The sequence below is a fragment of the Phyllobates terribilis genome, unplaced genomic scaffold (assembly GCF_046119375.1).
Source record: "Phyllobates terribilis strain yellow unplaced genomic scaffold, ASM4611937v1 Scaffold_3__8_contigs__length_932513732, whole genome shotgun sequence".
NCBI classification, from domain to species: domain Eukaryota; kingdom Metazoa; phylum Chordata; class Amphibia; order Anura; family Dendrobatidae; genus Phyllobates; species Phyllobates terribilis.
This window is the reverse complement of record NW_027362763.1, coordinates 324,562,253-324,575,446: the sequence shown is the minus strand read 5'-3', so window position 1 is coordinate 324,575,446 and position 13,194 is coordinate 324,562,253. Positions and strand designations below refer to the sequence as shown.

The following is a 13,194-nucleotide window of genomic DNA, read 5'->3' as shown; positions in this document are numbered from 1 at the left end:
TGCTGCTGGAGTACATCAATTCTTCAGAGATGATGATGATGATGAAAAGGCTTTTTATTCACAACGCGTTTCAACACCATACCAGCATCTTTTTCACGTTTCGTCACTGATGCCAGGACAGCATTGAAACGTGTTTTAAATAAATATCATTATCATCATCATCATCATCATCGCAGCCCACTTACGTGTTCATCCTACAGGATCTAATATCTCCTGGAGGATTTATCCACCAGCCACAGAGCAGCATCAGCTGTTTTTCTTCATGCCTTTATAGGAGTTGTGCCAGTCACAACTCCATCAGGTCAGTGTAACCAGCACTCTCTTACTCTCCCTCCATAGGGTATCACCCTATTGTGCGCTCTGTTCCCCACATTTAGATTTACATATAATCAATGGTGAGGGGTAGAGATAGCCAGAGAACATGAATATCAACGACTATGCAGCAGCAGTTCATAACGAAGAAACAGCAGAAAAAAATGTGTTTTTTATCAAAACTGCTGCAAAAAGCCCAATCAGTGGCACACCACTGAAATAAGGGACTCTGCCTCTCTTTTTTGCTATTGTCCGATGGGGCATCAAAAACTTAGTGACAGAGTCACAAATTTCCTTACAGACACAGTTTTCTCCAGCAGAAAATTTAAAAAAGCCATCATATTTATCTTGTTTAGTCTGAGTTCCCTTTTGGAAACTGTTACAATGTTCTGTGACTAAAAAGGAGTGGATCAGGCAAATTTTGAATTCTCCTGTTCACACAGATTTTCTCATTAAATTTGATTTGCAAGTTATTTATGTGAATTTAATGTCCTTTATTACTTTCTGGGTTCTCTCCAGACCCTAGACCATAATAAACATTAGATGTAAAAATTAAAGAAAAATCCTAAAACTCTGCTTAATGCTCTCCTCTCTGGTCCCTGCATTGACAAGGCCTGGGACAGTTCGCACAAGTATGTGTAAGGTCATGATGTTATGATATGCGCCGTAACCTTACTGGGCCACATCAGAGCCGGAATTACCAGCCTGGTAGACCCGGAGATTCAGCGATTACAGCGGTGATAAGAAGATGTGATGAGGACAGTGAGGAGCAGAGGGCGAGAGAGGAGCAGTATCTATTTTTTTATTTTAACCTTTGATGGTCCTTTATGGTTCAAATTTTGCTTAATCCATGTGAATCGAAATGAGATAAAATTCACATTAGTGAATGCGGACTTTATGTAATATTCAGATATTATTCAGTTCCACTCAAACATATTCGCTCATCTCTCTGTGTCAATTGCTGGGAAGAATAGTTTTGCATGAAGCAATAATCTGTCAATTAAAATGATAGACACCAAGACGTCACAAAACTGTCCTTTATAATCAATGGGTCAGTGGGCAGCAGGTCCATCTCTCCCATAACAGATCCAGGACTACTCCACAGTTTCTGTTACAGCTAGCAGCCATGATGAAGATATGAACCAAACTTTTTCTGCATGATATTTATTTACTATATTTATATCTCTTTTCATATTTTAATCCCTTTCTGACAGCGTCAGTAATAGTACGTAGCTGCGCCCTGGGCCTATTGGGCCAGCTACATACTATTACATGCGCTGCGATCTCGCCCGCACACAGTTGATTGTCACAGCTGACACCCGGTGCTATGTGCCAGGAGAGGTCCCGCACCGCTCCCGGCACATTAACCCCTGAAATGCTGCTATAGAAGTCGATCGCAGCATTGCGGGGGCAAGGGGAGGTAAGCGCCGATACTTACCTCCTCTCCGGCATCACGTGGGGTCTGCGGTTGCTCACAGATGTTGTCATGGTGACCTGGTGTTGTAATGACAACATCCGGGTCACCAGGAGGCAGGAAATTACTTTGGTCATGTGCTAAACTGATAAATCATGTGGTATAGCCGTATATAGCAGTCACATCACAGGTAATCCATGAGAAGTTCTCACACCTTTCTTGTATTTTATTATATTAAGGACATGCTTGCTGTTTCTGATATAACTTGGAGAGATCGGAGCCAGAGGTTGAAGGTGTTAATCAAGCCATTTACCAAAGTGCACACACAGCGAACCCACACCAGAGACAATGGGTCTAAGTGGAGGTGGAAATTTTTTTAACATGTAGGATCAACTTTAAGCTTGCAATAAGTTTCAGCATCTTGTAACATATCTAGAATTTCATGTTCATATAAATCTTTGTCTAGTATTACAACAGAACCATCTTTATCAGAGTTTCTTATAACAATGTTTGGATTATTTTGTAAGGTTTTTAAAGCTTTCTGCTGTTGAAAGGTGAGGTTAGATTTGTATTTTTTCTGATTTTCATGTAAAGTTTTTAGCTCTTCTTCAACCACATGCTGAAAATCGTCCATTGCCGGACTTCTAGTGTGAATTGGGAAGAAATCCGGATTAGGGACTCTCTGGAAAAAATTGTCATCTAATGTTTTTTGGCTTTCTTCAGATAGTGAATGTAAATTAATTAATGACATCTGACGCGCCCCCTGGGCCGTGGGGTACTCGGCAGCCGGGCCTCTGGTTGCTGTGGGATATCACGGTAGCTGGCTCGGTCCGTGACCCAGGGGGGTCAGTACAAGGGGGAGATATAGGGGATTTGGGAAAGTTTGCGACGCCACCTGTGGATTGCGGCTAGAGGGAGCCGCAGCTGCGGAGCAGTCCCCTGGAGCTGGTGTTGCAGCAGCAGAGATGGTGTGGCTCTCCACATGGATGGTGGTGCAGGGGAGAGATGGCAGGACGGTCTCGGAGGAAAGACGGACACTCACATGGTGGTAAGCTTCAGTACCTTTACAGGTGATGCTGCAGGCACGGTCCAGGATACTCCAGGCAAAGGGCACACTTTTGGACTCTCCCCAGTGAGCGGGTATAGGGCCTCCTGATCCGTTGCTTTATTCTCTAAGCTTCTGACCTGCCTGGAGCTAGGCCTAGCTTGGTTACTGTCTCTCTTTGCACCTGCTGACCTGGTAGTAGGGCCTTCTCTTGGAGATCACTCTCCCTGGACGCTGGGGCCTCCGTGACTCCTAGCCCTGGTACTGTAGTCAGCGTTTGGTGAACCTGGGACCTGTAGTCCTCCAGGGGTTCCGGTGGTTCCTACTGGGTATAAAGGGTCCCTGTAGGTGCGGACCCGGTGTCCGTTATATATATCGGGGTGAGCCTGGTATGGTCCTCTGCCCCCTTGCTACTTCTTCCTTCTCCTCTCTGCCTTCGGCCCACTCAAGGCCCTCACTAGGCTTTCACACGTGCTGTAGGCTTTCGCTCGCCTAAGCACAGCCAGCTCGCTGCCTCTTCACTGCTCTCTGAGCGGTAGCACACTCTCTGCTCACTCTGAGCTGTGTTTCTCTCTGTCTCTGAACACTAAACTCCAACTAAACTGAGCTGCCTGGCTCCACCCTCCCTATATATTTCCCTAAAGGGCTCCCTCTGCTGGTCTGAGGTGGTAGGGTGAAGATGTGTGAATGTGTGAGGGCCTCTTGTGGAGAAGTCCAGCCATGCACCCTTCTGGGTTCTGTGGCACCAATGCGCAGCAGGGCGCCACACATCTGCTCAAAAAACATCACATTAGAATATTCATTCTGGTTTGTCCTTGCATCATTATTACAATTATCCTCAATCTCATGTTGCCCTTGTGCAAAATGTTTTTTTATAGTAAGACATCTCATGAATTTGTTCACATTCATTAAGGTGGGAAGTAATTCAAAACGTTTCGTAGGTACAAATTTCAAGCCTTTCTTTAGTACTTCTTGCTGAGTTTGATTTATAATGTTGGCTGACAGGTTAATCACTGTAAGATCTTCATCTCTCATTTCCTCTGCCGTGTTGGATAATTGTGCATGCTTTTTGCGATGCTTCCTCCCTGCTCGTCTTGTTTTTTTTAGTGGCTGACGGCGTGGCATATTGTGAAGAATAAAAGTAGATCTGTTTTTTGGCTACACATTGTGATTTGTTGAACATTCAGCTTTATCACTTTCAAAATCAGATGAATCCCTATTGCCATCTTTGGATTTCAGTTCAGATGATGTAAAACTCACACGTGGATTGTTATACCTGCTTTTCCTTCCATTTTTCTCATATTTATTTTTTAATATTGACTTAGGGTTTTCCTTATATTGATGCCAGTTATAAACAACATTATTTTCATAATCTTGTAAATCTCTTTTAAATATATTTTGTTTTACTACAGTTATAGTATCTGCCAGTTTACCCACATTTTCATTTATCCTAGTTTTAGAGGCAATATAAAATTCGGCTAATGAATTCTCAATTTCCTTTATTTTAATTTCAATGGATTCCATTTTATTTTTCTCATGTTTTATTAATTCCATTAAATTGGTCGAGCATGCTGAAAAAAATACCGTCCCATTCATTCAAAAACTCATTATTATATATTTGTGTAGGACATTTCTTGATTCTTAAACCACGAGGGATCATAGTTTTTTCCATATATGTTTGCAATGTTGTTGAGTCCCACCAAGTTCTGAGCCTAATTGTTATTTCATTCTCTAGGTTAATTAATGTTTCTTTTATGTTGTTAGGGTCAGTAATCACATTGCTGCTTATGCATTGAAAAAATGTCAGCTGCTTTTTGAATTCTGGCTTGACTATCCACATTGAAAAAATCCTCCTCCCCAGAGGTAGAGGCATCCATTTAGAATTTCAGCAATATTAACATGAAAAAAAAAAAAAATTCTGAGATAAGAAAAAAAAATTTGAGGGACAAAAATTATTATTTTTTTCTTTTTTCTTTTCTTCTTCCCTTTTTATGTTGTAAATAGTATATATGTTAAGTACATATAGTTGTAAACTTGGTTCTTTTTATACAAATATTTATAATCCTTGGGGAGCACGGATAATGGCCGACATGAATCAGTATATAAAAATGTAAAAGTTCATCCAGCTCACCATATGAAGTGGAATTCCTCAGGACGTGCTGGGATTGAGAGCCTGTGTTGGCAGCAGGGTGGATCAACGGCAGGAAAGAGAGATTTATCCAGCACAAAATCCAGGGAATTAATTAAAAACTTGAAATTTATTCAAACATGATTAAAAAGAGTACATGTTAAAAAATGCTCTAAGCAGCATGCTATCTGACGTGTTTCGAACTGTGTGTTCTAATTCATAGTATAACATGTGTTAGCACAATAGATCAAATAAGTATTGCGGGTATTCGAGTGACATGCTCGAGTCTCCGCCCCATATGCTTCGCAGCCCAAAAAAAGTTGTTGGGATTGCCTGCCATGCACAAGGGACTCGAACATGTCACTCGAGCACCCGTGATACATGATGCATACCAGAGAACCCGATGCAAACTCAAGTAGCGAGCATTTGCGCTCAAGACTAATGACAACTTATTCAATATGATGACCTAATGTTATCAAATTCTGTCGTACCCCTGGGTTCAAAATGTTTACTGTACCCCTTGATAAAATCCTTTAGGGGTCTAGATTCCAAAATGGAGTCAATTGTGGAGGGGTTTCCAGTATTTAGGCACATCAGAGGCTCCCGAAATGCGACATGGCATCCACTCTTGATTCCAGCCAAACAGTGTATTTTCCCCACATATGGGGTATTGGCATACTCAGGAGAAATTGCACAATAGTTTTTAGGTTCCATTTTCTCCTCTTACCCTTGTGAAAATAAAAAAATTTAATTTTGGGCTACAAGATCATTTTTTTATTTTCACGGCTCCATGTTATAAATTTCTGTGAAGCACCTGGGGGTTATGGGTGCTCACCACACATCTAGATAAGTTCCCTGAGGGCTCTAGTTTCCAAAATAGTGTCCCTTGTGGGGAGTTTCCACTGTTTAGGCACATCAGGGGCTCTCCAAATGCAACATGGCATCTGCTAATTATTCAAGCAAATTTTACATTCAAAAAGTCAAATGGCGCTCCTTCCCTTCTGAGCCCTGCTGTCCACCCAAACAGTGTTTTTTCCCCACGTATGGGGTATCTACATACTCAGGGGAAATTGCGCAACAAATTTTGGGGTCCATTTTTTAACTATTACTCCTGCAAAAATAAAAAAATGTGGGTCTAAAGTAAGATTTTGGTAAAAAAAAGTGAAATGTTAATTTTTTTCTTCCCCATTCCAAAAATTCTTGTGAAGCACCTGAAGGGCTAATAAACTTCTTGAATGTGATTTTGAGCACCTTGAGGGGTGCAGTTTTTAGAATGGTGTCACATTTGGGTATTTTCTGTCATAAAGGCCCCTCAAAGTCACTTCAAATGTGATGTGGTCCCTAAAAAAATGGTTTTGTCCATTTTGTTGTAAAAATGAGAAATCGCTGGTCAATTTTTAACCCTTATAGCTCCCTAATAAAAAAAATTTTGGTTCCAAAATTGTGCTGATGTAAAGTAGTCATGTGGGAAATGTCATTTATTAACTATTTTGTGTGACATATCTCTCTGATTTAAGGGCATAAAAATTAAAATTTTGAAAATTGCAAAATTTTCAAAATTTTTGCCAAATTTAATTTTTTTCACAAAGAAACGCAAGTGATATCGAAGAAATTTTACCACTATGATGAGTACAATATGTCATGAAAAAACAATCTCATAATCAGCAGGATCCGTTGAAGCGTTCCAGAGGTATTACCTCATAAAATAACAGTGGTCTGATTTGTAAAAATTGGCCCGGTCATTAACGTGCAAACCACCCTCGAGGGTAAAGGAGGTAATGAAAAATAATGAAATCAATGGCCTAATATATTGGGTTAGTTGCTTACTTATTAATTTCTATAAAGTAAAATCGATATTCATATTAATTTGTGCATCGTCTATCTTTATAGTCAATGAGAGCAGTGATATCAAGTTACAATGTTTGATTAAACAGATAAAAGAAAATTAAAGTATCATGTGGAGTCCTACCATACACTGAAAACAGATACTTGCAAAATAAAATAAGATTTGAGCTTTGATCATATATACAATCTAAAATACTTTACCTCCATAGCAGTGTATAATGTCTCAATATCAGCAAAGATGACAAACAGATAAGCCACAATTTGGATTACAATCAAAAATGACAGCACATCTGAAAAAAAATAATTAGGACAATCAACATGTGTGAATAAAAAATGTAGATGGTACGTCTTGCAAGTAATACCTAATAAATATTAACATAAGCCATGGACTTGTCTTTTCTCTATGTACAACAAATAATTATAGTTCCAAGTTTGAAAGTTTAACATACAGTTTATGGTAAAAAACGAAAAATTAAAAGACATAAGCCCCAATTCATAAAGACTTTCATGCTGGTCTTGATAAGTGGGCAGGGTGGAGTGTGAGGCTCTTGATTCATTAGGAAGTGCACACCTTTTAATGAAGCAGGCGAGATGTGCACCTCACCACAAATTTTACTTCAATGCCTGTTGGAGTAATATTTGTGATGTAGCGAATGCGGCCTCTCATCCTGAATTTGAGGAGCAAGGGTTGCCACACAGTCACTCCTCAGCTCAGCCCACATTCAAAAGTTGCAACATTTTTGTTGCACTAAATTTTATAACTTTTCAACACTTTTTAAACCAGAATTCTGGGGAAAAAGCTTTTGTGGATCAGACACCGTTTTTCTTTAAATGGTACAAATCAATATTAGAGATTCACACCATAAAGACTCCTAATTTAGTATACTCATCTTATGTTGTTGTGTGAAGTGCCGGCAATCAAGCAGCGCCGGCCATCCTGCACTGATTCTGGGGTAGCAGCCCGGGCCCCGACAGCGAGTGGGCCCCCCTCATGGTCCAGGGGCATGTCTATGATGGCCATTAAACACGCGCCAGCGGCCCTGCACAGCCACATGCTAGAGGAGCTGGACGGGACACAGGCCGGAGGCAAGTGAGCGAGGCTTGTCGCCAGCTTCCCCACTCCCAATATTAAAAATATTTCTAATGTGTGTGTGTGTGTGTGTACATGTATGATGTGAATGTCTGTGTATGTCAGTGTGTATGACTGTATATTTATTTGTCTGTTGTATATGTGTTTTTAAGAATTTGTGTTCAAATATGTACATATGTCTGTATGTGTAATTATCTGCGTATATCTTTGTGAATGTGCATATTGTTTGTGTGCATATGTGTGTACCATGTGCATATGTGTGCAAGCCTGCATGTGTTTGCATGTCTGCGTACTGTATGTGTGCGTACTGTGTGCATGTGCATGTCTGCATACTCTGTGTGTGCATGTGTGCGTGCATGTCTGCATATTGTGTGCATGTTCATGTCTGCGTACTGTGTATGTGCAAGTCTGCGTACCGTGTGTGTGTGCAAATCTGCATACTATGTGCATGTGCAAGTCTGCGCACTGTGTGTGTGTGCATGTCTGCATACTGTGTGCATGTGCATGTCTGTGTACAGTGTGCGTGTGCATGTCTGCGTACTGTGTGCGTGTGCATGTCTGCGTACTGTGTGTGTGTGCATGTCTGTATACTGTGCATGTGTGTGCATGTTTGCATATGTGAAGGATGAGGGGATAGCCTGGGCCCTGTGTTGTCTATTTCTCCACCGTATCTGTGCATCATGAATGGTGGTATGTGTTAAAGGGGCCCACTGAGACTCTCCCGGGGCCCACGAAAACCTGGAACAAGCCCTGTATAGCAACAATTTATTTTTTAAGGTGAACAAGTACAGATAACTTGTTTTGGTGTGTAATATCTTCTTGAAATCAGTCTATTAAATCCTTTTACAAAGAGTGGACTGCACAAGTTCTCACCTTCTAAGGGTGATGTCTCATAATTGCATCATAAAACCTTGGCATTTAGAAAACAAAATTGGCAACATTTTTGGGAATCCCCTTAAAGCCAGGAAAGTTTTCAACCTGAAGAAAAATACCCATCTGAAATTTTGACAGCTATACAATATTAAAATTGCATTCTCTGCTGACTTGCTCGATCCATCAGGGAAGATGAGCACTTTGCTTTAGGTTGCACACTTCCCTGACTGTAAGTAGGCTGCATCTTGCCATCCACACACATAGATATCTATATCTATCTATATCTCTCTCTATTATTCTGTGTATATATGTGTATATATATATATATATATATATATATATATATATATATATATATATATACACAGTACAGAACAAAAGTTTGGACACACCTTCTCATTTAAAGATTTCTCTGTATTTTCATGACTATGAAAATTGTACATTCACACTGAAGGCATCAAAACTATGAATTAACACATGTGGAATTATATACTTAACAAAAAAGTGTGAAACAATTGAAAATATGTCTTATATTCTAGGTTCTTCAAAGTAGCCACCTTTTGCTTTGATGACTGCTTTGCACACTCTTGGCATTCTCTTGATGAGCTTCAAGAGGTAGTCACTGGAAATGGTTTTCACTTCACAGGTGTGCCCTGACAGGTTTAATAAGTGGGATTTCTTGCCTTATAAATGGGGTTGAGACCATCAGTTGTGTTGTGCAGAAGTCTGGTGGATACACAGCTGATAGTCCTACTGAATAGACTGTTAGAATTTGTATTATGGCAAGAAAAAAGCAGCTAAGTAAAGAAAAACGAGTGGCCATCATTACTTTAAGAAATGAAGGTCAGTCTGTGCGAAAAATTGGGAATACTTTGAAAGTGTCCCCAAGTGCAGTTGCAAAAACCATCCAGCGCTACAAATAAACTGGCTCACATGAGGACCACCCCAGGAAAGGAAGACCAAGAGTCACCTCTGCTTCTGAGGATAAGTTTATCCGAGTCACCAGCCTCAGAAATCGCAGGTTAACAGCAGCTCAGATTAGAGACCAGGTCAATGCCACACAGAGTTCTAGCAGCAGACACATCTCTACAACAACTAAGAGGAGACTTTGTGCAGCAGGCCTTCATGGTAAACTAGCTGCTAGGAAACCACTGCTAAGGACAGGCAAAAAGCAGAAGAGACTTGAGAATGGGGCGTAGGTTCACCTTCCAGCAGGACAACAACCCTAAACATACTAAAATGGCCCAGTCAAAGTCCAGATCTAAATCCCATAGAGAATCGGTGGCAAGAATTGAAACTTGCTGTTGATAAATGCTCACCATCCAATCTCATTGAGTTGGAGCTGGTTTGCAAAGAAGACTGGGCAAAAATGTCAGCCTCTAGATATGAAAAGCTGGTAGAGACATACCCTAAAACAGATGCAGCAGTAATTACAGTGAAAGGTGGTCCAATAAAAATATTAACTCAGGATGACTGAATACAAATACAGGCCACAATGTTCAGATTTGTATTTTTAAATTATTTAGAAAACCATACATAATTTCTTTTAAACTTCACAAATACTTGCCAATTTGTATTGGTATATCACAGAAAATCCTAATAAAATACTTTAAAGTATGTGAGTGTAACGTGAAAAAATGTTGAAAAGTTCATGTGGTATGAATACTTTTTCAAGGCACTGTATATATTGTGACAAGGTCACTGGAAAAGTACTGGAGGGGAGATATGTAGCACTGGGATGGATTGCTGCAGTAATTATACATAGGAAAAAGGTTCCAGCACACGAGTGTGTTAAACAGCCATTTTGGTGCAAGGGTAATTAAAGCACCTGTAGAGAGGAAGGAACTCAGGGGATAAAATCACATCGTTGCAGAGAAATTGGTGTGAGGAGGACCTGGAGGCACAAGCTCTGGACATGTGGTGTGCATGTTAAGGAAAGCTAAATATTGGGTTATTTTTGTTAGTGAAGCGGCGGTTACCTGTTTCATCAAGGACTGTGCCATATGTTATGTTTTTGTTTTCCTGTTAGACTGGGAAGGCCGTGTTTGTGTTGCTAACAATGCTGTGGCTTATTCAGTGCTCTTAATAAGCCACAAAAGATTTAAAGAGACAGTGTTGTTGTGTACCTCTGTAGTGAGCCGATCTACCACAGTTGGTGCTAGAAGTGCCAGCAAGATCCCCAGGAAGCAAGCGTGATGGCTGTGGACAGGCTACATATCCTGGGTGAAGACGGCTGTGAGCATGGAACAGCGGACAGACAATATGGAGGAGCTGATCAAGCATCTGGTCCAAAGCCAACACCAGCAGCACCAGCAGCACCTGCAACAGTTACAGCAGCACCAGGAGCAGCATCCGAAGCAGCAACAGCATCGGAAGCAACCTCAGCAGCAACAGCTGGCACAACAGGAGACAAATAAGCTGCCTGTGTAACAGCTGCAGCAGCAGCATCAACAGCAGCTCCAACAGTACCAGCAGCAGCAGCAGATTGATTTACTCACAGAAACGGTCCGTGGCACAGCAGTGGCTCCGACTCCAATGTCAGCTGATGATTTCTCTGTCCAGAAGGCGGTGAGGAGAGCCTTGCAGAAAATGACCTGGGGTGACGATATAAAGGCCTTTTTAACCGTTTTTGTGAGGGTTGCCAATAGAGAGAAACACCCGCCAGAGCAGTGGGCTGAAGTCCTGGTGCCATACTTAACGGAAAAGCCACAAAAGGCCTACTATGATTTGGCCTTAAAGGATCCAAAAGAATATGAAAAATTGAAAACAGAAATTTTGGCGAGCTTGGGGGAGACAATGTCCGTCAGGGCACAACGGGTCCACCGCTGGGCATATCATGACAAACCCCCTCAATCACAAATGTTTGATCTGCTGCACCTCATCCAAAAGTGGTTACAGTCAGAGTCCTCTACCCCAGCTCAGATGGTGGAGTGAGTTGTAATGGACCGGTTCGTGCAATCCCTTCCGAGCCCGATGCTGACTTGGGTTTCCCAGGGAGATCCCCGGAACGTCGATGACTTGGTTGGACTGGTCGAAAGGAGTCAGAAGTTCGACAGGTCTGTGGGGAGGCAACCCATTCCATACTAGGGGTATAGGTTAAAAAGGGAATGGGGCGTCCAAAGTCCAAGGGGGCGACAGAGGTCATGCCAAGGACCTCATTGGGAGATGTAATTTGCTGGAGATGTCACGGCCCAGGTCATATAGCTGCCCATTGTCTCCTGACCAACAAGCAAATGGACTGCAGAATGGGACATCAATATTCATTCTACGCATATCCAGCTTGCAGTGTGGACTGTCCACCCGGCAAGGGGCCCCAAGTTTGTATTGTCAAAGTGAATGACATACAAATGACTGAACTAATAGACTACGGGAGTTTGTTGACCCTCATGAGGCACACACTCCCTCTGCAATTGATCACTGGAAAGAAGGTGGGCATCTGCTGCATTCATGGGGATGCTAAAGACTATTCGGTGGCCAGAGTGGTCATTAAGACGGACCGAGGTATTGAGTCCCATGAGGTCGGCGTGGTCCAGGCTTTGTTGTACCCAATCATCATAGGCCGGGACTTTGTGTTGTTTTGGGACTTGTGAAGGAGGGGCTGAGACCATAATTGCTCACGAAAGAAACGGGTTGGCACTAAAGAAATCACACCAACCTCAGAGTCTGATGGGTTTACTTTTGGTGTAATGGGAGAAGAAGAGAAAGTAGTATCCCCTGTGGCAGACATTGCAGAGCTAAGGGTGACCAAAGAAAATTTTGGGTTCACCCAACATAGGGACCTAACTCTAAAAGAGACATTCAATAAAGTAACAGTCATAAACGGCATAGCACAGGAGTCAGGGGCTCCCACCAGGTTTCTGTATTTCATGTTGAGTGGGGACTTATTGAACCGGGTCACTAAGGTGAGGGAGGAGAAAGCGGAGCAATTATTGGTACCAGGACCCTATAGACAAAGGGTGTTGGACAGGGCCTATTCACATGTCTTGGGTGGCCATCTGGGGGTGGGCAAAACTGAACAACGGGTCATGCAGAGGTATTGACCCAGATGTGAAAGTGAAATCCTAAAATATTGCAAGTCCTGTCCCACTTGCTAGATAACCGCTAACTCCTCTCCATTCCAAAATCCTCTCATACCGCTATTCGTCAAGGCTGGGCAACTGAGAAACCAAGTTGAAACTCCATGTGGACTGGATAGACCAGAAGGTAACACTAAGGGCATCCCTGTGGCAGAGACACTGTCACAAGCCCAGAAACAACAGTGCCAAGAACTTCTTCAGTGGAACAGGGACCTGTTTTCGGAGTTACCAAGACATACGCAGGTTGATAAGCAAGGAATCTTGACAGAACCACATGTGCAGGTGAACCAAAAGCCATAAAGAGTCTTTGAAGTCTACCACAAGTTGATTTTTAAGGAAGGGGCTAAAAATTACACATATCCGAGACCCCGCAACAAACTCATATTGAAGCTAGGATCAACCAGATACAAC

General features: G+C 41.9%; 1 protein-coding gene across 4 annotated transcripts in view; it reads right to left on the bottom strand.

Moving 5' to 3' along the window:
• The window catches only part of LOC141259324 (probable cation-transporting ATPase 13A5), a 749,831-nt gene that overhangs the window by 24,265 nt on the left and 712,372 nt on the right, over positions 1–13,194 (bottom strand). For all 4 annotated transcript variants that reach the window (XM_073675084.1, XM_073675083.1, XM_073675085.1 and 1 more), the window contains one exon: positions 6,946–7,034. In XM_073675084.1, coding sequence (XP_073531185.1) covers positions 6,946–7,034 — 89 coding nt within the window. The remainder of the gene's footprint in view (positions 1–6,945; positions 7,035–13,194) is intronic.